The sequence below is a fragment of the Ursus americanus genome, chromosome 33, assembly GCF_024610735.1.
Source record: "Ursus americanus isolate L20-20 chromosome 33, mUrsAme1.1.p, whole genome shotgun sequence".
Lineage (NCBI taxonomy): Eukaryota > Metazoa > Chordata > Mammalia > Carnivora > Ursidae > Ursus > Ursus americanus.
The window spans coordinates 10,427,973-10,453,489 of NC_142159.1; the positions used below are offsets into that span (position 1 = coordinate 10,427,973).

Below are 25,517 nucleotides of genomic sequence, written 5' to 3' on the forward strand. Positions count from 1 at the left end.
TTAGAGACAGACCCCTGCCTCAATGGAGCTGAAAATCTAGGAGAGAGAGAGAGAGACACATCGACTACTACCTGCGATAGCTGGTTTTTCTCCAAAAATATCTAACCAAGGTTCACACGCTGTGTTTGGTGGTGATGCCTCTTTGGTCTCTTTCAATTTAGGATGGTTACCCCCATCCTGCTGGGTTTTTTTTTTTTTTTTAATGACAGCAACTTTTTAAAGTGACCAGGCCAGCTGTCTCATAGAATATTCCATACCGTAGATGGGTTTGAAGTTCCTCTCATAGTGTTGTTTACCTAAATCCTCTAAGCTCTGTATCTCTTGTACCTGAAAGTTAGGTCAAGAGCAGGGGTTGGTTCTATAAAGCCAACTAAATATTTTTGGCTTTGCAGATCACACAGCTTCTGTTCCAACTATTCAACCCTCCTTGTAACATGAAAGCAGCCGCACATAATATGTATGTCCCTGGAGGACGGCTATGCTTCAATACAACTTTATTTATGGACATTGGAATTTGGATTTACCCTAATTATCATACGTCACGCAATATTATTCTTCCTTTGATTTTTAAAGAAGATTTTATTTATTTATTTATTTGAGAAAGAGAGAAGGAGAAAGCAAGTGGGGAGGGCGGGGGGAAGAGGACGAGCAAAGGGAGAGGGACAGGCAAACTCCGAACTGAGCATGAAGCCCAGAGTGGGGCTCGAACCCAGATCCCTGAGATCAGGACCTGAGCTGAAATCAAGAGTCTGACACTTAACTGACTGAGCCACCCAGGCACCCCTCTTCCTTTGATTTTTTGGAACCACTTAAAAATGTAAAAGCCATTCTTAGCTCAGGGATGCACGAAAACAGGCAGAGGGTCACATGTGACCCATAGTTCGCTGACCCCTTGATTGCTTTGAGACGAAGCATCTCTAGCAGGAATTCTTCACAGTGATGATGTACACTTTAATAGTCGTCACATTGGGGGGCACGCAGAGCCAGCTTACTCCAGTTGTGAGGTGTCCACCGGATCGCTCCACTAAACAGGAAAGGTCCCTTTTGTAAATACCAGATCAGCAGTGCGGGGCTCCTTCAGCACTGTGAGAACGTTCTGTTCTTTCAAACTTTTCACCTGGTATTTTTGGCATCTACTGTGCACTGAACTGTGTTCCCCCAAAATTGATACGTTGAAGCCTTAAACCCCAGTGTGACTGCGTTTGAAGACAGGGCACTTCTGAAAATAATTAAAGTTAAAAGAGGCGATAAGGGTGGGGCTCTAATCCTATAGGACTGAGGTCCTTCTAAGAAGAGACACCAAAGAGTCCACCTTCCAGGGCTCCTGGATGGCCAGTCGGTGAAGCAAAAAACTCTTGGTTTCCGCTCAGGTCGTGGTCTCAGGGTCGTGGTCTCAGGGTCATGAGATCGAGCCCGTGGAGTCTGTCTTTCTCCCTCCCCATCTGCCCCTCCTGCACACACATACATGTGCGGGCTCTCTCTCTCTCTCTCTCTCAAATGAATAAAATCTTAAAAAAATAAAATTAAATTAAATGTTTTTCTTAAAAAAAAAAGGGAGGGGAGTTCACCTTCTCTCTGCCATGTAAGAATGTGTCAGAGGGGTGGCTGTCCGCAAGCCAGGAAGAAAGCTCTCACCAGAAATCAGTCCCACCAGACCTAGATCTGGGACTTCCAGCCTCCCGAACTGGGAGAAATAAATTGTTGTGTGAGCCACCCCGTCCATGGTATTTTGGCATGGCTGCCCAAGCTCACTCACACATCATTGATGATTCTTGCCTAAATTGATTATCTAATTGGGGCCGCAACTGGGGTTTTTCTAGTTCTCACATTCCTTCCAGTGTATTAGTTGGCATTTTTCTGCAAAGAAAAGCTTTCCCTCATCAACTAGGAATGAACTGTAGTTCCTCCTAGGAAGGCAGGATAAATGCTTAATTCTCTAAGGGAAGGTTTGGGGTTTTGTTTTTTTCTTTTTAAATGGGAAATTCTAGAACCTATTTGTATGCTGCAAGGATAATTCTGTGGAGAGAGAGAGATGGATGATGCTTGAGAGGGGGTGTCAGAGGGTGGGAAGTACTCAAAAGGTGAGAGCATTTACGAGCACCAGTGGGGAGGGAAGAGGAAGGAAGGTGGAAGACAGAAGAAAGGATGAGAACTGGTCCTCTGGGCAGACAAATAGGGCCAGCTTACTAGGAAACGCGCTGGAGGATTGCTGGGCCTGGTTCCTGTCCTTTTGAGGCTGGGAGTTGTGACCCTGCCTGGCAGGTGCTTTTCTCCTCCATTTCCAGAGACGGTGGGTGGTTGGCTTGCTGCAGGCTTGAGGGCTTGCAGGCCAGTACGCTGGAAGGGGAGGGAGGCAGAGCAGGGCACAGTCTTTGCCAAGAAGGGTGTAAGGACTGACAACAGAATCTAGGCTGCTTGAAAACAGAAGCGAGAACGGGAGGAGAGTGATGGCTAGATGGGAAATGGATGGCAGGTCTCAGCAGGCTTGCTGGACTTTGGTATTTGGTTTTGGTATGAGTTTTCAGAATTGTTTGAAAGGAAAATGTGAGTGAGGGGACTAGAAGGATAGTGGGGGGGTTTCAACAGGTCCCTTCTATGGCCTCTTTGTCTCCTGCTCACCAGTCCTCTGTGCCACATTGAGGGCAAGGACTGGAGCCTGATTCCTATTTGAGACCCCAGCCCCCAGCCTGGCACAGGGAAGTCACAGGAAAGGTCTGAGTTTTGACTGAATGTTTGAATGAATGATAGCAAACACTTCTATGGCGCTTGCTATGTGCCAAGCACTAGTCTCACAGCTCATTGATTTTCCCCAAGACGCCTGTAAAACGGGGTCTACTAGTATCTCCAGTTTACAGATGGAGACACTGAAGCACAGAAAGGTAAAATAATTAGTCCAAGGTCATAGAGCTAGGAAGAGGCAGAGTTGGTCTACCATCCAGGCAGTCTGGGCCCAGAGTCTGTATCCCTAACCACCAGGTTATTCTGAATGGATGAATGAGAGTCCTAGACTCTGCCCGTCTGCCCTGAGGGATGCCAGGTATCTCTTGAGGTCAGAGCCCTGATCTGATCAAGAGATTCACAGACAATAAACAATGAGTTAAGAAATATACCATTTTGGATTGTGACAACTGCCGTGAAGGAGACAAACTAGGTGCCAAGAGCAAGAGCGAGGGGACCTCTTTAGACAGGGTGGTCAGGGAAGGCTTCTCTGAGGAGGTGACACTTCAGGTCAAAGACAGACAGGAGCCAGTACTGTGAAAAGCAAGGAGAAGTGTGTCCTAGGAAGAAGGAACAGCATGTGAGAAGGCCCTGAGGCAAAAATTCAATGTTTTTCTGGGAACGGAGAAGGATTCCAGTGCAGCTGAGGAGGAAGATGGCCCAAGTGGAACTGGAGAGGGAGACAGGGACAAGGCACCCAAGGTCTAGGAGGCCATGACAAGGCACTTAAATTTTATTCGTTTTTATTATTACTGCATTTTATTTTATGTTTATTATTCCAAGCAAACTGGGAGGTAAACCATTGGAGATTTTTTTTTTAAAAGATTTTATTTATTTATTCGACAGAGATAGAGACAGCCAGCGAGAGAGGGAACACAAGCAGGGGGAGTGGGAGAGGAAGAAGCAGGCTCATAGCGGAAGAGCCTGATGTGGGGCTCGATCCCAGAACGCTGGGATCACGCCCTGAGCCGAAGGCAGACGCTTAACCGCTGTGCCACCCAGGCGCCCCACCATTGGAGAATTTTAAGTGAGGAACTTATGTGGTCCAATTTGTATTTTAAAAGCATAAGCGGGGGGCGCCTGGGTGGCACAGCGGTTAAGCGTCTGCCTTCGGCTCAGGGCGTGATCCCGGCGATCTGGGATCGAGCCCCACATCAGGCTCTTCCGCTATGAGCCTGCTTCTTCCTTTCCCACTCCCCCTGCTTGTGTTCCCTCTCTCGCTGGCTGTCTCTATCTCTGTCGAATAAATAAATAAAATCTTTAAAAAAAAAAAAAAGCATAAGTGGGGCACCTGGGTGGCTCAGTCAGGTAAGCATCTGCCTGGGGCTCAGGTCACGATCTCCAGGTCCTGGAATCAAGCCCCTATCATCCATCGGGCTCCCTGCTCAGCAGGAAGCCTCCTTCTCCCTCTCCGTCTCCCCCCCCCCCACTGCTCGTGCTCTCTCACTCTTTCTCTCAAATAAATAAATAAAATCTTTTTAAAAAATAAATAAAAGTATAAGCAGTTTTGTTCTTCCATTCATTTGCTTACTTGGTCATTGATTCTTGAATTGTGTCATTCGTTCTTTACCTCTTACCTTCAATTATTTATTTTTTCATTGGGCTTTCATTTGTTCACCTGTTAGGTCCTTTGTTCCTTGATTGATTCATGCATTCCTATGCCCAGAGAACATGCTATTCTGTGCCAGCACTACTCTGGGTGCTGGGAGCATTGACAAGAGTCAGAGTCAGTCCTTACCCTTGAGGAAAACCCAGGAGGCAGGGGTCACCTGTGCTGAGTACTCTGCTGGGAGAGGGGTGGCAGTCAGGCAAAGCCTCCTGAGGAACCAGAACTTAAAGGATGACAGAGAGAGCCTGGTAGATTGGGATATCCCTTAGGGACAGGGACCAGTCTCATTAATCTCTGTGTCCCGTAAGTCTGGCACCTGACAGGCAATGATAAATATTTGTTTGTTTGTTAATTGAACATGTGGACCAATAGCCAGGTGGGGAGTGCTTGCTGGTGTCTGCGATGCCGCCCAGCTAACGGAGACCGCCATTCCCCAGTCCCTGCACGTCCACCTCCTCTCCTGTGTCTTCCTCCCCATCCCTCCTCCCATTTTCCTAAGAGAAAGGCATTCTTTTTTTTTTTTAAGATTTTATTTTTTTATTTATTTGAAGAGATAGAGTCAGCCAGCGAGAGAGGGAACACAAGCAGGGGGAGTGGGAGAGGAAGAAGCAGGCTCATAGTGGAGGAGCCTGATGTGGGGCTCGATCCCATAACACCGGGATCACGCCCTGAGCCGAAGGCAGACGCTTAACTGCTGTGCCACCCAGGCGCCCCAAGAGAAAAGCATTCTTACCTACATCCCACAATTACATTGGGCCATACCTGAGCATGCATGCACATGCGTGTGCGCACACACACATTCACAGACATGCCTGCTCATACATGGAAACACATGTGCCTGCAAAATGTGTCCCAGTTGTTGATTACAAATTGCAGTCACCAATTTCATTGCCTACAATCACACACACACACACACACACACACACACACACACACACACACACCTGTGCTCACACACCCGCCCTGCCTTCCCATCATATCCCAATACACATCACCACCAAACAGCCCTCCCACACACACATCTCCTCCCCAGAGGAGGAGGGATTCTCCTGGTCCTTGGTTTAAGGCTGAAGAAGTAACAGTGGTGGGAGGTAGGATTGAACCCCAGGTGTGTGTGTTGGGCGGGGCGGGGGGGGGATGTCAGGGATCCCTCCTAGTCACATAGGCTGGAACTGCGCTGGAGGATGACACTCGGTTTTTCTGTGTGTGTGTGGAGGGGGAGGCTAACATGCTTCCCCTTCTTCAGTGTGGCCTGAGGGCTGATTCCTCTGAAAAGCAGTCTCCTGAGAGAAGGGTCCCCCGCTGCTCCCCTCCATCCTACGTCCCTGTGCCCCCACTTGTCCAGGTCCTAAGGGAGGCCGGGCAAGGTGATTGGATCCGCAGTGGCTCTGGCGACAGCAATCTGAAGTCAACGGGCTGTGGAGAACTTGTGTAAGGCCTGCCCACATCTGGTCTCAGTTTTCCCAGCCGCGAAAATGGGGTGGGGTGGGCTTCCGTGCTAGACAAAAGTTGCTTCTTAACCTCAAATCCAATCAGTCTAAAACAGCAGGTGCTTCTGGGGCTGAGGAGCCTGCCCTTTTGGAGGGGACCTTTGGGAAGGCCGTGCTGGGGGCTCAGGTCTGGAGGAGGAGCTGGGGTTCAAGGAGAGGGCTGGGAGAGCCCAAGCCCCCGTCACCCGGGTGGGCGGGCGAGGAGGGGGGAGGCTGGAAGCGGGAGCGGGCGGGCCTGGGATCTGAGGGCCCCTCCCCGCCTGGGGCAGCCGGCTTGGGGCTGGGGCGTGACTGTGAGTTCTCCCCGCCACCGCCGCCGCCGCAGGGCTTCAATAAGAGAAGTCCGAGGCGGCTTCCTACTCCCGGCCCAGAGCGGGCGGCGGTCAGAGGCCGGCAGCTCCCCAGTTCCCCCCCGCCCCCGGCCCCGTTCCCCACAACGTCTGCACTCGCGCAGGCTGGGAGCCCGGCCGGCTCGCCCGGGGTCCGTCCGAGGCGGCCTCCCCGGGGACCAGGTAGGCGGCCGTCAGGTGGGGCTGGACGGGCCGCGCGGCGCCCCGCCTCCGGCCCGCCCGCCCCGCGCCCGGGTGGGACGGCTGGGGGTGGGGGGGTGCTGAATTGGAGGAGGAGGGGCCTCACCCCCGAAAACGACCTCAGGAGGAAAACTGAGGAGACCTGGAGAAAGAGACTGATAAAATCGGGGGGGGGGGGGGAGCTGAAAGAATATGAGGAAGGAAGATTAAGGGAACCCCCTAAAAAGGGTCTGGTAGGGAAAATGCAGGGCACCTGTAGAGTGAAATTAATAGAATTTGGGAAGGGGGCTGAGTCAGGGGAGAGGGACTAAGGAGACCCTCCCAAAGGGGCTGGGGAAATAAACTGAGGGGACCTTGAAAGTGAGGATCTGGGGGGAAGCTGAGCGTTCTGGAAGAGGGGAACTAGGTGTTGGGGGGGGGGGTGCTGGGAGGACCAGGTAAGGGAGTTTCCTGGAGGTCAAGGAGAACCATTTCTGGAGGATGCAGAATGTGGGGCACAATTCCCGGGGGTCCGGGCAGTCCCCCTATCCCGAATCATCAGAAGTCGAGGGGGAAGCCAGCAGCCTGGTGGGGCGGGGAGGCTGCCAAAATTGCAGCCCCCTACGCCCTCCCGCCCCCGCACTGGTGGGCGGGTCCCGGATGGCGAGGGGACTCGTCCAAGGCGCTAGAGGCGTGGGTCCCGGCTTCCTGGGGAAGTCCCCGCCCTCAGCAGGGATGGGCCTCTCTGGGTGCCCCCTTCCCGCCCCCAGTGGCGGTCTCGGTCCACGTTCCCCTTGGGATCCGGGAATTGCTGGCAACCCCGACGGAAATCCTGCTTTTGACCGCAATTGCCCGGAGAGGCTGTCTCCGTAGCAACCAGAGGGTGGAGAGGCAGAGCCCCGCGCTTCGCAGCTATTGGGCGCGTTGCCCACGCAGCCCCCTTTGGTGCCCCTTTCGCCCCCATTTTGGGTCGTCCGTCGGGGGCAGGTTTCTGGGCAGAGGAGTAGGGCAATGATGCTCAGTGTTCAGGCATCCTGGGGTGAGGCTCTGCAGTCGCAGGGACTTAGCCAGACTGGGCCCTTGATGGCTGTGTGACTTCAGACAAGTTACAGGGCTTCTCTGGGCCGCATTTTCCTCGTTTGAATTATGGGGGGAAATTACCTTTGCCCCTACTCGGCTCCCATCCCCCATCCCATCCCAAATCCCCAGAATCAGGTGCTTTAGAATGCAGTTTTTGCAGAGCGTCCTGGAGGGGTTAAGAGTTATTACTGACCTGCGGGGGGGGGGGGATTCTTTCTTTCACCTTCCCAAAACCATGGAGGGGGTACAGAAAGCCTGACAGGGCCTCCAGGACCAGCACACAAGTGACATCTAGTAAATACATGTGTGTGGATCTGTTGATGTTCCCATACTGGGAAAGTCGGCAGGTTTGAGGTCTGCCCCCAGCGCCAATGGTACCACACCCAGTGACCCCTGAGTTTTTTGGCTTCCTTCCATCGGTGGTGGTAATGGGAGAGCGGGGCTTTGTTCTCACTTCACAGATAGGAAGAGGGACGTTCAGTAGTCAAGGACTGATGGGGCCAGAAGTAGGGACTCAGAATCCAAGCATCTTGTCCCTGATGTGTTGAAAGAAGTAGCCAGAGCTGAGGCCTGAGTTCCCTCCTCATCCCTAGAGATCCCTTGTAGCCTTGTGGATAGGGGAGTGGGTGACTGGCGAATTGCGGGAGGTGTGGAGTTCATGGGCTGCTTGAACCCAGTGGGCCTGAAGCTGTGAGTGAGGTGTCAGAGAGTTTGTGAGTATGTTTTGGGCTTTGAGTGAATGAGCACGAGCCTGTGAGCATATGTGTGGGTGTTTGGGTGTTCTCTACAGCCACCTGGAGCTAATAGGGCAAAGGAAGTGGCCAGACCTTGGGAGGCCAGGTAGGAGGACCCCAGAGCTGGGGAAGGAGAGGCCAGCCCTTTGTGCACCAAGCAGACCAGCAGACCGCCTGGTTTGAGGGTTTAGGCTGGTATAAGGTGGAACCAGGGGAGGAGGCTTCCTGTCTGGCCACACTGTGGAATCTAGACTCCTATTCCCTCAGCTCCCCCTGGGCCACCCCTGGCTCCCATCTCCTCAAAATCTTGAATGCCTAAAGACTCTTAGGAGCTGGTGGGTGACTTTTTGGCAACAGATGAGAAATCACCATTACCCACACAAGTGGAGAAAATTCAGCTGACACCTTCAGGATCATGTGGGGGGTAAAGCTAGTGTGGCAAAGATAGCGCCCCTCCCTCACATGCCCCCACCACACCTGGCCCACAAGGGGTAGAGTCAGACTGGGGTATGTCTTTTTAGGCCCTGGGTGTTTGGGGTGAGGTGTTATAAGGCCTCAAGAAAGAATGGTGTGGGATGGTTAGAGGTTCAATGAGAGGTGAGGCCTCTGTGAAGGAGCTGGGGGTTTGTAAGAGACACCGGAGTTCAGTGGGGGGCGGAGGGCCTCTGTGGGTGAGGGATGGAAGCCTTCGGTCAGAGGGCTCCCGTCTTGGGTGAGGGGATGGGGCACAGTGGGGCTGAGGCTTGTGCCCTGGCCCTGGCCAGCCCAGAGCCCTGAAGAGCAGCCGGAACTCTTGCCGGATGGTGGTTTCCTGCTGCTGCCCAAAGTCCCAGTTCCCTCTTTCTGAAACCCCCCCAGGCGACTGAACTAACTCAGCCCTCCCACCTCACCCTGGGAACTTCTCTTTCTTCTCCGCCCTGCCGCTCCCCCTCCCTGGGCCTTGGAGGGGCCTTCCTCAAGGGAAGGGAGCGGAAGTGAAAGTTCACTGAGCACCAGCTGTGTGCCTGGTGCTTTCACATCTGATGCTCAGAAGCAACCCCACAAGGTCGAGATTTATATTCCTATTTTCTAGGCGAAGAAACTACGGCTCAGAGAGGTGAACCGGCTTCCCCAATGTCTCGAGCTAGTTGTCAGGCCGTGTAGAATTAAGCTTAAATCTGTCTCCAGGTGCCACAGATACTTGGCAGGGGTTGGGGGAAACAGGACACCCTGTGTCTACATCAAAGCCCTGACATTGCTTCGGGATGCGTGGACCTCAAGAAAGGATGGGTGGGCCTGGGGCTCCGATGTTCAGGAGTAGGGCTAGGCCTGAGGCAGGCTCCCTGGTGAGCAGCCAGCTGCCATGTGGCAGGGGTGGTATGTTCCCTTGGCCGTGGGCTGGAAATATGACGTATACTCGTCAGGGACAGCGTGACCTCCTGCGCAGGCCCTGAAGAACACAGCCACGGTGTGAACTGAACTCTGGACCTGAATTAATGGTCCTGGCTTTGAATCCCCTGGGAGGCTGTCTGACCTTGAGCAAGTCACTCTCCCCCCTACACACGGGAGGGAGATGAACTGACAAATGGTCCCCGGGTGGGGGGGCATTGTAGCTTTGCTGCTCACGGGTCTCAGCCTCTCTTGGCCACTGCCCACTGGGTAAGAGGCGTCTCTTCAGGCCTTCCAACAACTGCACAGAAGGTACAGATGCAAAAACTGAGGCTCGGAGGGCTGATATCATTCATCCAGGGTCCAGAGCTCATAATGGAATATCAAGAAGAGGGGCGCCTGGCTGGCTCCGTCGGTAGAGCCTGCGACTCTTGATCTGGGGGTCATGAGTTCAAGTCCCCTTAAGTGGGGCATAGAGCTTGCTTAAAAAAAAAAAAAAAAGTAAAAGTAAAAGAACAGAGCTGGGGAGGGCCACACAGAGGGAGGTGTTGACGGCGGGAGCACCCCAGTGCAGGGTGGACCTCGGCTCTAATACCTGCAGCCCGATTTTTGGCCTCCCCTCTCTGGGCTGTGAGGGGGACTGAGAGCATGTAGCCCAGGGCCTGGTACGTAGTAGGTGCTCGTGAAGGGAACACACGTTATTGCTTCTACTAGGCCTACAAAATAGAAGAGTGCTTAGAGTGGGATTGGAGCCAGACAGATCGGGGTTGCATTTTTGCCTCCCCTTACTTGCTGTGTGATCTTGGGGAAGTTACTTAACATCTCTGCGACTCAGTTTGCTTATCTGTAAAAGAGGGGTAGTAATAAATGCTACTTCCTAGGGTAACGAAATGAGATCATGCATGGGAATTGCTTGGCACAATGCCAGGCACTGAGTAAGTACTTAATAAATGAGAAATTTTAGACTAATAGTTATTGCCACCCAGACTTCTAGGAAGTCGAATGACTCTCAGCAGAGCTAGGGGCACCACCTGGGATCTGAGGTGGGCAGGGAGGGGGAGTCCTGGGGGCTGTCTGTCTGCAGATGCTGGAGCACAGAGGACCCAACCTGCTTCTTCTGTCTTTTCTCCTCTGCCTTTGACTCTTCAATTCCCTGAGTTTCTCTTAAGTTCTACCTTTCTCTTTCTCCATCTCTGTCTCTCTGTTGTCTTTCTATTTCTCATTTCTATCTCTGTTTGTCTCTTTTTATTCCTTCCTGGCAGTGAGCTGCTGGAGCAGCTAGTTCCGGCTCTGGGGGCTGATGGTGTGAATCTCTTCCCAGCCCAGGGTTCAAGAAGTCACCTCGGTTACTTGAAATCAGCCATGGTGGGAATATTTATACAACGGAAATCAGCAAATGCTACAAGTCAGGCCTTTTTTTTCCTTTGAGAGTCAGCGCGCCAGCACAGCACACTGTTTCTCTTTGTCTCTCTGTATCTCTCAGTCTCTGTCTCTCTGTCTCTGCCTTCTCTTTCTCTGTCTCTCTTTCCTCTGACAAAGCCACATGAGTGTGGTCACATCCAGCGTGCCCCCCCCCATGCCTTGGACCGTGCAGGTGCCAGACTCTGTGCCCCGCTCCCTCGCCCCACATCCCAACAACCCCTTCAGCATACCAGTGCCCTGAGAGCCATGCCCAGCCCTGGACTTCGGTCCCCAGCAGGCCGGGGAGTGCCAGGTTCTGAGAGCTGCTCCCCACTGCCTGCTCCCCACACTGCCCCTCCCTGCCAGGGCTCTTCCTCAGCCCACAGAGCCCTCTGCTTCCTTCTCAGAGGCTCACAGTTTCTGACCCCCCACCCCACGCGCTACTCTTGATCTCGGGGTTGTGAGTTCGAGCCCCGCATTGAGCCTACAGCCTACTTAAAAAAAAAGAATTAAAAAAAATAAAAATGTTGTGGTGATATTTATGTGGGTATTTTTGGAAGGGGCAACCTTGTCTCCATGTGGGGACCCAAGAGGTTGTACAACTCTGTGTCTCTTTTAGAGAGGTGCTCTGTGTGGGTCTGTGACTTGGGAGAGGGCTCTGTACATCTCCGTATGTCCCTCTGGGGGCTCGTTGTCTCTGTATGCTGGCGGGAGTGGCTGTCATTACCCTTGTCTGTGACCAGGCAGTGGAGAGGGCTGGCGCAGATGCTGGAGCCAAATGTCAGGATTCATCATGGGCGTGACCTCGGGCCTGTCTCTAAAGCTCGCCGTGCCTCAGTTACCTTATCAATAATAGTAATACGTCAGAGCGTTGTTATGAGAATAAAACACAGTAACGTGTGTCAAGTGTTCAGTGCCGTGGCTGGCACCTCGTGAGTGCTGTAACTCCCGTCTCTGCTGTTCTGTATCTCTCAGTCTCTGTCTCTGCTGTGCAGAGGCGGCGTGTACGGGGTGTGTGTGTGCACGTGTGTGTGTAGGTGGGGGAGGGCCGGGGGGGTCGTCTGTGTCCTTGAAGATGTCTGTGTGTAGAGGAGCTCGGAGTCTCCGTGAGGTGCTGTGTGTGGCTGAGGTCACATGTGCGTGCAAGAATGCGTCAGGAGGGCTGCGGGGATCTGGTGTAGGCCCCGTGTGTCACTTGCGATGCGTCGGTGTCTTCCTGTGAGAAGACCTCCATTTCTCACCCTGTAACCTTAGTTTTCATCTTACCCCCATCTGTCCCCTCAGTGCCTGAAATCGCCTCTTGCCCTGGGCCCGGAATGCCCCCACCTCCACCGATATTCTCTCCCTGGCCCTGACCAGCCCTCAGTGTCCTGGAGTCTTTCAGACACAGTGGTTGCACCCTGGGGGAGGGGTCCTGAGGTGAAGATCACAGCGATGGCTTAGTGAACACAGGCTATTTTAGGGTTCTCACCACAGCCCGCCTCACAGTACACCAGATGGGTGTCACTCCCCTACACACACCGGAGAACAGTTACAGTGAAGAGTGAGAGGGGCTGGTGGGTCTAGATTAGGGGTCAAGGCTCTGATGTGACAGAGACATCGGCTAGGCAGCTGGATCCGGTGGAGCCAGGAAGGCTTCCTGGAAGAGGTGAGTATACTCAGTAGGAGAAGCAGGACCCAGAGAGAGGAGGAGGATGTCCACAAGGGAACTGGACTTGGGGGCTCAAGAAAGGAAGGCGGGGGCAGCAGTCCCAAGGGTCCTCAGCCCCTCTGGGGGAAATCAGGGTTCACAGGGTTGGCCCCACCCTACGACTCTCCATTCCTCTCACATCTTAAGAAACCCTCTCCCCAGCAGTTCCTCTCTAAGTGTTGCAATGGCAGAGTTTCTGGCGGGGCGTGGGGAGCCCTTGCTCAATGATCTGCTGCCCTGTTGCTCAGAGGGCATAGCTTTCGGGAAAGTCTTGGCTCATGTGGGGGGCTCCCCAAAGGATCCTGGTGGCCCTGGTTTCTGACCTGGGCCTTCGCCTGATGTGGGGATAGGAGCAAGCTCTGGAGGCAGGTGTCCACCTTCACCCTGCCGCCAGATGGGACCCTGGGACTGCGGGGGCTTACGGGTGCGAGGCTGGACCCAGGGTGGCGGCAGAGGCAGCGTGTGGAGGAAGGGCTCGCTCTTAGGAGCCAGTGGCTGGGGGCCTGTGAGCGAGCTGAGTATGGCTTGATAGAAATCAAGGAAAGCCGTGGGTCTGACTAGGAGTCTGTCACCCTGAGAGGCAGCCCGCGTGCCTACGTATGTGTGCGTGTGTGTATCTGTGTATCAGAGCTTGGGCTTGTGTGAGAGTTAGTTTGTGTCAGTGTGTTGGTGGTGTTGGTGAGCACACTCACGCAAGTGTATGCTGTGGGTGTTGGCGTGTGACTATGTGCTGGTGTGTGTGTGTGCTGGCGAGTGGGTGTGTCAGGTGGATATGAGTGTGAGAGAGTTGGTGTGGGTGGTGTGTCCTGTGTGAGGGGGCGTGTGTAAGTTCGCCAGGGGCAGTGGGAAGGAAAACGGAGGCAGAAGTCATGCTGGGACAGAGCCCGGGCCTGGCTTCCTGGAGAGGGCAGAAGCTGGCAGCTGGCTTGCAGGAACCTTGGCAGAGCCTTCATCTTCCCCGTCCTTCTCTCTCGCCCTCAGGTCTCTGGCCCCTCCCAAGGACCATGCCGCAGCCCCGCTGACCCAGGAGTAGGGGCCTGAAGGGTGAGTGGGGAGAGTGGGGACTGAGGGCTTTCAGGGTCAGGAAAAGGGGTGGGGTGGCCTTCCTGAGCCCCACAACTCATCACAGCCCCCTCCTCCTCCAAGAGCCCCGTTGCTAGGTAACAGATGGGGGAGCCACAAAGAGGCAGCTTGAGAGGCCAGAGGCTGGACCCACAACAGGAAATGGCCTTGATCCCCCTGCAGCGAATCTCCAGGTGCAGACACACAGAGCCCTCACACACACTCACACACAAACATGTCTCGATACCTAGACAGAGGGAGACACACACACGTACACACAGAGACAGTCACACATACTCACACCGACCTGGATACACACACACACACACACACACACACACAGGCACATATACACCCACACAGGGCTATGCACATGGTCAGACACACAGACACACAGGCATCTACTCACACAGACCCCCTGCATGCACAAAGATACACACACACACACACACACACAGGAACACACATACACACTTGTACAGAAACAGTGTACATACGTATACACTCAGAAGACATGAATACACACAGAGCCATCACATGCACAGAGACATGTACCGACACTCATATGCTCACACAGACGTACAAACGTTCACAAGACGGGTCACACACATAGACACATCCACAGGCAAACTCACAAATACTTAGAGATACACAAAAGACACACATGTACAAGCACTCTGAAGAAGTCACAAAAACACAATGTATTGAAGCAAGAGGAGGCAAAAATACATCAATAACCACCGCTGCATCCCAAAGCAGAAAACCAGCCCACTAAGGGCAGACATTCTCTCTGCAAACGTACGACAGCGCCGGGAGGTAGACCCATGCAAATGCAGCCTCGCCTCACCTTTACCTTCCACAGGGAGGACCTGAGAGGGGACGCTGCGTGCACATGTGAGTGTGCGTGTGCGCACGTGAGTGCACGTGTACATGGGGGGTCTGTCTGGCAGGGGCCCAGAGTGAGGCGTACCCCCTTCTGTAGCAGGGTGCCTGGAATGGGCTGTGTGTTCTGCAAGAAGTCCGAGCCGGCGCTCAAGGAGGACGTTGGCCTGGAAAGGGACTTCAGGGGTGGTGGGGCTGCGGACCGCTATGGCCCTGACCCTACTCAGGCCCGGACTGTGTCCTCCTTAGCCCATATCCCGAACTACAACTTCCCCACTCAGTCCACCACCCCGGCCTTCCTCGATGGGGGCACCATCAGGGCCATCTCAGGTGAGTCTGGTGGGCTGGAGGCGGGCACTGCCTGGACCCTGGGAGAACCTGGGGGAAAGGGAGACACCTTAGGAGACTCTGGTATGGCGTGGGAGACACCGCCCTGCTTTCAGAGCACAGTCTGAGGGAGAATATACGGCCCTACCTCAGAAATCCCAGTCTGAGGGGAAGACATAGCTCTGTTCCCATCTGAGAGAGGGACCCTGATGACAGGCCCCCAGTGGGAAGTCTTGGTGGGAAAGAGGGGGAATGGGTGACTTGGGAGCTCCCCAGGGTGGTAGGGATGGGCTGGAAGGCATGTGCCTTGAATGCATGGGAAGCCAAGCTGTGAAGCCCAAATCAGAAATCCACTGGGCTCCAGAGGCCTTTGGGAACCAGGCGCTGCAGCCATGGGGAGGCACAGAGCCTGGTTGGGGAACAGGACCCTGGGGGGTGCAGGCCCCTTGGAGCCCCTGTCCCATGCCCTACTCTGCTGAGTAGCCCTGACTCTGCAGGGACTGGGGTGACCCTGTTCATCGCCTTGTATGACTATGAGGCCCGGACAGAGGATGACCTCACCTTCACCAAGGGTGAGAAGTTCCACGTCCTGAACAACACGTAAGTAACCCGGCCACCCGGCTCAGGACATGGCCGGGGCTGGGAGCAGGGCCCGGACAGGAATGCTACCTGGTCCCTCAGAAAGCTCCAGCCTAGCTGGGGACACAGATACATGACAATAACAACTCCGAGTAATCGCTACTATGTAGGGGGAGCATGAAGACATACGGGCCCAGAAAGAACACTAAACATGGTCTTGAATCTAGTAATCAAGGCAGGCTTCCCGGAGAAGGTGATTTCTGAGGTGAGACTGGAAAAATGACTAGATGTTGAAGGAAGAGGTGAGAAAAGAGGAAGAGAGAGTGAGAGAAAATGAGAATAAATGATGACTTCTGTAAACCACCAAGTGGCTCAGTCTTGGTGGATCATAAAGTATGAAGTGTAGAAAGAAGAGAGCGGAAGCTAGAGAGGCAGGTGGAAACAGATTCTATAGGGCTTTTGAAGCCATGTGGAAGAATCTGGATTTTATCCAGAAGGAAATATATAGTCATTGGGGGTAGGGGAGGATTTCAGTGGGGAAGTGACTGAGTTAGCGTCCACTGCCCACCCAAACCCCAGCCCGCTGAGGAGCCGGAGGAGAAAGCCAGGAGGCCCACACATCCCCAGACGTGTTGCTTCTGCAGGAAAAAGTCTCCTGGGCTAGTAGCTTCAGTGGCCGAGAGCAGAACAGACAAAAGCCCTGGGGTGTGTGGTGTGTGTGTGTGTGTGTGTGTGTGTGTGTGTGTCCAAGGTGAAGGGCGGGTGGGGCTAGTCTCCACCTGACCCTTCGCATGGCTCTGCCTGGCCCCAGGGTGCTCCAGGGGACTGGGCTGCCACTGACGCCCTGTGTCCTGTGTCCGCAGTGAGGGTGACTGGTGGGAAGCCCGGTCTCTCAGCTCCGGACAAACTGGCTATATCCCCAGCAACTACGTCGCCCCTGTGGACTCCATCCAGGCTGAAGAGTGAGTAGGGGTGGGAGGTGGCCATCCCTACGGACAGGACAGGACCCTGGAGTCCAAGTCCACTTCTGAGTCACAGCCCCACGCTGAGCCTGTCTTCTTACCTGTAATTCTGTGAGGTCATTTTGAGAATAAGGGAAGGGAATAATGACGTTTATGACCGTAAATAATATTTATGTAGCATGGACTATGTTCTGGGCACTATTCAAAGTGCTTTCTGGGTATTAACAGAGTTAGAAACTAATATTATCCTGCTTTATGAATGAGGCAAGTGAGGCACAGAGAAACTAAATATCCTACCCGAGTTCCCATGGCGGGTCAGTAGGTAGAGCTGGTTTTGAACCCAGATAGTCTGGCTGCACTTGCTAAGCATCAGCATATTGACCCTCAGTGATAACAACAGCATAGGAGCTTTCAAAATTTGTAAAACTCGAAACAAATGCAAGGGGATATTACTTAGAATTAATTCTGTTAAAGGGGCACCTGGGTGGCTCAGTCGGTTACGCATCGGACTCTTTTTTTTTTTTTTAAGATTCATTGATTTATTTTAGAGAGAGAGAGAGCAAACAGAGGGGGGCGGGGGGGGGGGGAGAGAGAGAGAGAGGCAGACTCCCCGCTGAGCTCAGATCCGCATCCCAAGACCCCAGCTGAAACCAAGAGTCGGATGTCCAACCAATGAGCCACCCAGGTGCACAGCGTCCAACTCTTGATTTCGGCTCAGGTCATGATTTCAGGGGCCTGGGATAGAGCCCTGCGTCTGGCTCCAAGCTAAACAGAGTCTGCTTGTCCCTCACCCTCTGCTCCTCCCCCAGCTTGCCCGCGCGCGCACTCTCTCTCTCTCTCTCTCAAATAAATAAATAAAACCTTAGAAAAAAAAAGAATTAATTCTGTTGACGAGACAGGAAACTATCATTCATAGTGTACCATTATAACCTGAGATATGATGACAGGGACTTTACCTCCCTTGAGTCATTTAATTCTCATAGTCACACTATTGATATTATTGTTGTCCCCATTTTACAGATGAGAAAACCAAGGCTCATAAAAAACTTTTTAATCTATGTGCATATATATATATATATATATATATATATATATATATATATATATACATGTATGGGAAAAGAAAAGATTGAGAGACTGCAGAGTGGGAGTCACCAGGACTTGGTGACTAATTTGCCATTGCGTTATGGGGAGTGGGAGGAATCGAGGGTGACCCAAAGTCTTCTTGAGGAACTGAGTGGGTGATGGTGCCATTTGCTAAACTGGGGAGCACAGGAGAGGGTATAGTTACCTGGGCTCTGGTGGGGGTATTTGATGGATTGAGGTTCGCAGAGAGGAACACCCAGGGGGAAGACACGGCCAGCAATTGGATTGGGCTGTGCTTTCTATGAGAGGGGCCCAACCTCAGGCCCAGCTAGGCCGCTGAATTACCCCAGAGGAAGGGGCATCTTCTCCCAGATGGCACTAAGGCTCTTTGTTTGCTGTGGCTCTTGCAGAGGGCACCCCTGGTCTGGGGTAGAAATCCAGGACTCTTCGGAGTGGAGGTGACAGTTAAAGCTGCATGAGAGGGTGAAGGAAGGGGAGGAGAGTGAGAAAGAGATTAGTCCTAAGACCCAACTTTGGAGAAAGCTGCCTTGAACGAGAAGTTGCTGTTGGAAAACCAGGCCAAGCCAAGTCAGAACAGCCAAGAGGGTGGAGGAGAGGTTGCAGGAAGCAAGAAAGGGAGTGTCAGAGGCTGCCTCTGGATTTGGCAATGGAGGTGACCTTGGTGAGAGATCTCTCTGTGTGAACTGGGGGTGGGGTCCAGACAGCAGAGCCTGGGAGGGAGTAGGAGGTGAGGAAATAGAGACCCAAGTGTGAAGTGCTTTTTCAAGTGAAGGGAAGGTGAGAGATATAGCAGAATGTTGATGGCAAGTTAGGGCTTAGAACAGTTTTCTGGGGGGAAGGAAGAAATGGGGGCATATATAGAGGTTGGTGGGATGGGGAGGTTGCAGGTGGGGGCAGGTTGGTAGGGGAGAGGTGTCCCCGAGAAGAGGGGAGTTACTGGGGTCCTGAGCTCAGAGGGGGTGAGGCCTTCATCTGGGGAAAGTGGTAGGAGTCATGGAGGAGAGACGGGGTGATGATGCGGAAGGTGGGAGGAATGGGGGTTCATGCTTGCGTCCACATCTAAGGGGCAGCGTCACGAAGCCCTGAGAGGCACTCGTTGCAGTGTCATGGTTAAGAGCAATGTTGTGGTTAAGAGTGCAGGCCCTTGAGCAGACAACTTGTGTTGCTATTCTGGCGACACAGCCTAAGAGTGTGTGACCTTGGGCAAGTTGCTTAACCACTAGGTATCTCCATTTCCTCATCTGTCTAGTGGGGGTTAATAATAGGACCTACCTCCCAACGCTGTTATAAGAACTAAATAAATACTGGGGTGCCTGGGTGGCTCAATCAGTTGAGCATCTGCCTTCGGCTCAGGTCATGATCCCGGGGTCCAGGGACCCTGTGTTGGGGTCCCTGCTCAGTGGGGAGCTGCTTCTCCCTCTCCCTCTGCTGCTCCCCCTGCTTGTACTTCTCTCTCTCTAGCAAGTAAATAAATAAATAAATAATCTTTAAAACAAGAACTAAATGAATATAATATGTATTAAAGCAACATGACATAAAATAAGTACTGCTATTATTAAGTTAATTATTAAGGAAGTAACTACTATCATGGGTATGGGGGGGGCAGGGCTTTCCAAAAACTTGGGAGTGTGTTCCGTCTACACAGTTCTTCCTTCCCCATCCTTCCTGTCCGCCTGGACACTCCACTTGCCAATGCCTTCCCAAACTGTGCCTAGTACCCAGGTATAGACTGGCCTATTATTTATTTATTTATTTATTTATTTTAAAGATTTTATTTATTTGTTTGAGAGAGAGTGCATGCACGCATGGGGGGAAGGAAGGGCGGGGGGGGGAAGAGTGCATGCACGCATGGGGGGGGCTGTTGGAGGGAAGGAGGGGCAGAGAGAGGGAGAAGGAGAAGCAGACTCCCCACTGAGCAGGAAGCCTGACCCATGAGACACATGACTGGATCCCAGGACCCTCCGGAGTCAAAGGCAGACCTTGACCGACTGAGCCACCTTGGCCCCAGCCTGGCCAGTTCAGTCATCAGGGGACATGTGAGTCTTCTCGGCTACTTGTGGACCACTTGCATTCCCCCAGCGTACTTTCACAGCGGATTTAAGGCTACAGTTCAGTCCCAGGAAGAATATCCAAGACAGAACAGGAACGCTTGACACCTGAGGTTGAAGTCGAGCCTTGTAAGAACATCGAAATTTCAGAGAATGAAGGAAAAACAGCAGTGAGAGCCAAGCAGGAGCAATCAGAAAGAGGGGGAGAAGCAGCAAAGGCTGTTGTTTGGAAGTCACAGGAGGAAAGGGTTTGGGGGTAGGGGTGGATGTGGGAAGAAGGATCTGAGAGATTGCCTGGCTGGTGGGAAAAGAACTAGGCTGAGCAGCAAAGGACTGCAGGTAGACCTCTCAACCAGTCCTGCAAGAAGGTCACTTCCCCTCTCTGAGCCTCAGGTTCCCCATCTGCAAGATGAGCCCACGGAGGCGCAGTAGTGAGATGCGTGAAGGAACCAGTAGCATCCTGATGAGGTCACTAGTAACTAAGGTCTTAGCAATTTTAGTTGAAGAGAAACGGAAAGAGTGGAGAGGAGAAGCCTAACCCTAATTGGGCACCTACTTGGAGCCCAGCATTCTACATTCCCTGTCTCTGTGCTTCTCATGACCGGGCTGTGAAGCCGGTGTGTGAGCCCCATTCCACGAGTGAGGAAATTGAATCTTGGCTAGTGAGGTGGTTTTCCCCCTGGAGGCTGAGCTGGGGGTGGAACTGGGTATATCTGACTCTTGCTCGTCCTTCCCAACAGGTGGTACTTTGGAAAGATCGGAAGAAAGGATGCAGAGAGGCAGCTGCTCTCCCCCGGGAACCCCCGGGGGGCCTTTCTTATTCGTGAGAGTGAGACTACCAAAGGTGGGGCCCTGGGAAGGGGCAACTGGAAGGCCCAGCCATGGGGGTGGGCCTAGGAGCAGTGGTGAGGGGCTTGGGTCAGGGACCGGGGCCCAGACTGGGACAGGGGTGGAGGGCCAGAGATAAGACTGGGACTGGGTTCAAGGGGGTGTGGCCATCCAAGTTCCGAGTCCCCAGGCATTTGGGCCTCTAGGACTCCAAGATGGAGAGCTAGGAGGAAAGCGGACTTGAAGGTGACCCTTGCCCGCAGGTGCTTACTCCCTGTCCATCCGGGATTGGGACCAGGCCAGAGGCGACCACGTGAAGCATTACAAAATCCGCAAGCTGGACACGGGTGGCTACTACATCACCACACGGGCCCAGTTCGACTCAGTGCAGGAGCTGGTGCAGCACTACATTGGTGAGGGCTGGCTTCTAGGGCTGGCGCGTGCTTTGCTCCCTGGATCAACCTGCTGAGAATTAGGCCCAGAGAAGGAAAGGGGTTCCCAAAGCAGTAGTGGCTGGGGCAGAACTGGAACCCAAGTGTTTGGGTTCCCCGCCCAGGATCCTGCTCTGTAGGATTCCAGAGGAAACAGGTGTGAGGCTGTCCACGTCCAAAGGGTGCCCCCTAAGGTCTAGCTGGACAGGAGGCCGAATAGACCTGACTTGGAGGATGGGCTGTAGGGTTGAGAGGAAGCTGGGAATCGATGCCCAAGTTTCTACTTTGGTTAGTCAGGCCAAAGGTGAGGTCCATGGAAGGGTGAGGGCCTCATGTCCACACCTTTGTCTGGAATCTCCCGCTCCATTTCTGCCTATCAGAATCCCACCTTGACCTTGAAGGCCCAGCTGGAGGTCACCTCCTGTGGGAAGGACACCAATCCCTGCAGGGATCATCTCTCCCTCTTGGTGCCACCTCCTTCCCTGGGCACCAACATGTTCACCTGCTCAGTGGGTCAGGTTGCCTTCTGCCCCAGCCTGTGACCTCACCTGTGGCCTAGTTCCTTTCCACTGTTAGGGGAGATTGGGGGGCGGGGGGCGGTGTGTGTGCCTGGGATAGGATGAGGAATGTGTGGGGCGTCCTGGCCTGCCTGTGATCTTCAACACCCCCCCACCCCTGCTCTTCAGAGGTGAACGACGGGCTATGCCACCTGCTCACAGCGGCCTGCACCACCATGAAGCCGCAGACAATGGGCCTGGCCAAGGACGCTTGGGAGATCAGCCGCAGCTCCATCGCGCTCGAGCGCCGGCTGGGCACCGGCTGCTTCGGGGACGTGTGGCTGGGTACGGAGGTCCCGGGGGCGGGGCGAGGGCTTGGGACATCGGGGAGCCGGTGCTGACGCACCACGACCACCTGGCAGGCATGTGGAACGGCAGCACGAAGGTGGCGGTGAAGACCCTGAAGCCGGGAACCATGTCCCCGAAGGCCTTCCTGGCGGAGGCGCAGATCATGAAGATGCTGCGACACGACAAGCTGGTGCAGCTGTACGCGGTGGTGTCGGAGGAACCCATCTACATCGTGACCGAGTTCATGTGCCACGGTGAGGGGCGGGGTCAGGAGGCGGAGTCGGGGGGGCGGGATTTGGGGCGAGGTTCAGGTGGGTGTCTCTGCGGGAGGGACCGGAGTGGCGACCTGTGATGGGACAAGGGACTTTGAGCAGAGTCCGAGGGGGAGGCAGGGACGAGTGAAACCACGTGAGTCCTGGGAGTGTGGGCGGGTTCAGGTTTAGAAGAGGCGGGGGCTGGGGGCGGAGCCTCGGTCGTGGCGGGGAGGTGTCAGCTGGTGGGTGGGGCTTGAACGAATGAAGACCGAATCTGTGATGAGAAAGGATCTGGGGCTCAGTCTGAGTGGGGCGTGTCTAGGGGGACGGAGGAGGAGAAGAAGCGAGCTGTGGGCAGAGTCTGGGTGTCTGTGGGAGCGAGTCCTGGGCGAGATCTGTGGGCGGCTGAGACTGCCGGCTGGGTCCTGAGTGAGGGCGGGTCTAAGTGAGAGGGCGGGGGACAGGGGGCGGGGCCAAGCTCCACGCGACGGGAACTGGGTAGGGGCGGGGCCAAGCGAGGGAAAGCTGTCCTGGAGCTGCGGTAGCCTTGCCGCTGATTTTCAGAGTTCCTTTCTTCAGGTAGCTTGCTGGAGTTCCTCAAGGACCGGCAAGGCCAGGATTTGACACTGCCCCAGTTGGTGGACATGGCAGCCCAGGTAAACTGGAACAGCAGCCTTTATTTCAGACTGCCCTCCTATTAGCCTCCACAGATCCCTGTGCCCTCAAACACCTACCCTACCCCTGGAAGTACATACAGTCCCATCCACTGGATCATCCGTGCGACCTGAGGCAGGGCACTGCCCGTCTCTGAGCCTCAGTCTCCTCATCCGGAAGGTGGGGTTTTCAAGTGATCTCTCACACAAGCCATGGTGTTCCCATTTCTCCGAAACTTGGCCCCCCTAGGTGGCTGAGGGCATGGCCTACATGGAACGCATGAACTACATCCACCGCGACCTGAGAGCAGCCAACATCCTTGTTGGGGAACGGCTGGTGTGCAAGATCGCTGACTTCGGCCTGGCCCGTCTCATTGAGGATGATGAGTACAACCCTCAGCAAGGTGCCCTGCCTCCCCTCACCTTCCAAGAGCTCCCCAGGGCACCAAGGGGCTGTCACAGGGCCCCACATATTCAGGAACCATTCCTTCCACTCCCAAACGAGCTGGGATATTCCCATCCTGATGTAGTTGAACAGGCAACTCTAGGTTTGAATCCCAGCTCCTCTACTTACTAGCCAAGTGGCCTTGGGCAAGTCACCTAACCTCTGTGAGCTGTTTTTTCTCATATATGAAATGAAAATATTCAGAGAAAAGTATCAACAGATATTTATGAAACACCTAGTATATGCCAGGCACTACTATAATTCTCAAGTGAAAGACAGTGGAGTGTAATGGTGTGAACTCTGTAGCCAGAATGTCTGGGAGTGAATCCTAGCCACTTAAAAGCTATGTGATCTGGGCAAGTTACTTAACTAGTCAGTGCCTCCTTTTCCAAATCTGTACAATGGGGACAATAATAATATCTACCTCACAGGGTTTTTGTGAGGTCAAATAAGTTAATGCATGTAAATCACTTTAAAACAGTGCCTGGCAGGGGTGCCTAGCCAGCTCAGTTGGAAGAGCGTGCAACTCTTGATTTCAGGATCGTGAGTTTTTGAAAGTGTATTTATTTCAGTAATCTCTACAGCCAACATGGGGCTCAAACTCATGACCCCAAGTCACATGCTCTTCTGACTGAGCCAGCCAGGCGCCCCAACATGGCATTTTCTTAATCCACTTATTCCCAGAGTCTTCCTTGATGACTTCCCCTCTCTCCCCATCTCTCCAGGGGCCAAGTTCCCCATCAAGTGGACAGCCCCGGAGGCTGCTCTCTTTGGCAGATTCACCATCAAGTCAGATGTGTGGTCCTTTGGGATCCTGCTCACTGAACTCATCAGCAAGGGCCGAGTCCCCTACCCAGGTTTGCTGGGGTAGGGAGATGGAAGGGTGGGTGGTCATGGGAAGGGCTTCCTCCTGGTGGCCTCTTCGGGAGGGGCTAGGCCCCCTGACTGACAGAGCCCCTCCCTCCAGGCATGAATAACCGGGAAGTGTTGGAACAGGTGGAGCATGGCTACCACATGCCATGCCCCCCAGGCTGCCCAGTATCCCTGTATGAAGCCATGGAGCAGACCTGGCGTCTGGACCCAGAGGAGAGGCCTACCTTCGAGTACCTGCAGTCCTTCCTTGAGGACTACTTCACCTCCACAGAACCCCAGTACCAACCTGGGGATCAGACATAGCCTGTTTGGGCAACCACCACCTTTCTGGGGTGCCCACCAATCCCTTCCAATCCCCAGGGCTCTGGTCCCGAAGCCCCCAGGCTTAGAACCCTATACGGTCCTAGTGTGTCAGAACAAGCAGGTTGCTCTGACACCATCTAGGGCAACCCACTCATTTTAAAGATGGGGTTGGTCCAGGCTTAGAGATCACCCTTCTCTCTGGCCCCAAGCACTATTTCTCCCCCTCCCACTTAGGCTCCTACCTCTAGACTCTCTTCCCACCTCTCCCCCAAAAGAAATGCTCAGACCTTGTCTAGTTATTTATAAAACTGTATGTCCTTTCCCTTCCTTACCTCCTATCCCTGCTTTTTTACCCTATCATCCCACTCTGAATTCACCTCCTACTCAATTCTCTCATGTCTGTAAGTTGCAAAGACAGGGATAGTTTTTGCTGGATCCCTTTCCTGCTGGGTGGACACTGTGGTCCGGGACTGGGGTCCAAGCCCAAGGTGAGGGAGAGGCTTGCTGAGGGCTCACCGCCTCTCTGAATCATGTGTGTGTTTATGCTTTTTGTAAATAAGAAAATTGACAATATGAATCCTCGAGCCACGCAAATCCCTTCTGTTAGGGGCATTGGTGGCCAGGGGAAGGTGAGTGTGACTGTTTTGGCTGCTGGGAGGAAGGGGAGGTGAGAAAGTGCCCTAATGCCTACTGAATACAGGGAACTCAAAGTGTGTTTTGGGATACCCAGAAGTCCTGATGCTCGTCCCTATGTGAGTTTAGGACAGGTTGAGAGGTGGATACAGAAGACAGGCAACTGGAGCTCAAAATGTCCCCTTCATTACTGAAGTGGCTTTCAATCTGTGTGCAAAGGGTTCACTAATGTCTACTTGATTTCCGCAGATATGTCATTCATCAGGCACAAGAGTAGAACCTGTTAGACTTCTCTTGACAGAGGCAGTGGGGAAGACCACAGTGGACTCTTGCAGCTCCCCCAAAAAAGGGAGGGGAAGGCAGAGAGGTCTGAGAGCTAGTCTAGCTCATCGGATTTCACTCCAGGCAGCTCTGCCCCCCAGGAGGATTTGGAGAGGGTTGAATGCAGTTTTGTTGGGTCACAAGGACTGGGTGCTCCTACTGGCAGGTAGTGGGCAGGGACTGCGGGGACTAAAAACCTGCCAGGCACCCGTGCAGTGAAGAATTGTCCCGTGTCCTTGCTGCTGCTTTGAGAGACTCTGGCCGCTGACGTGCCTCCAAGTGGAAACAAGAGGAACAGGGAATAAGGGTTCCCACCTCTCCCATCAGGAAATCGTGGACCCTTGACTTCCTAAGGGAATGGACCA

At 53.7% G+C, this 25,517-nt stretch overlaps 1 protein-coding gene across 5 annotated transcripts; it reads left to right on the top strand.

Annotated features, from left to right (window-relative positions):
* The first annotated feature begins 5,677 nt into the window (after positions 1-5,677).
* On the top strand, positions 5,678-24,775 carry FGR (FGR proto-oncogene, Src family tyrosine kinase). Of its 5 annotated transcripts, none has more exons than XM_045782518.2 (13): positions 5,678-5,758; positions 13,581-13,643; positions 14,644-14,873; positions 15,368-15,470; positions 16,313-16,411; positions 20,307-20,410; positions 20,658-20,807; positions 21,512-21,667; positions 21,745-21,924; positions 22,504-22,580; positions 22,828-22,981; positions 23,748-23,879; positions 23,990-24,775. In XM_045782518.2, exons 3-13 carry the CDS (start codon positions 14,657-14,659, stop codon positions 24,196-24,198), a joined length of 1,581 nt encoding a protein of 526 aa, XP_045638474.1. In that variant the 5' UTR covers positions 5,678-5,758; positions 13,581-13,643; positions 14,644-14,656; the 3' UTR covers positions 24,199-24,775. The 5 variants fall into 5 exon arrangements, with proteins under 5 accessions (XP_045638474.1, XP_045638472.1, XP_045638475.1 ...); XM_045782516.2 differs by lacking the exon at positions 5,678-5,758 and adding an exon at positions 6,214-6,329; XM_045782519.2 differs by lacking the exon at positions 5,678-5,758 and adding an exon at positions 6,214-6,329 and having other exon boundaries at positions 14,647-14,873.
* The last annotated feature ends 742 nt before the right edge of the window (positions 24,776-25,517 follow it).

Bases quoted from the DNA above. Each gene is read 5' to 3' on its own strand.
- FGR (XM_045782518.2), top strand. From the start codon at position 14,657: ATGGGCTGTGTGTTCTGCAAGAAGTCCGAGCCGGCGCTCAAGGAGGAC. The intron at 14,874-15,367 runs GTGAGTCTGGTG...CTGACTCTGCAG, and splicing joins CACCATCAGGGCCATCTCAG to GGACTGGGGTGACCCTGTTC. The intron at 23,880-23,989 runs GTTTGCTGGGGT...CCCTCCCTCCAG, and splicing joins GGGCCGAGTCCCCTACCCAG to GCATGAATAACCGGGAAGTG.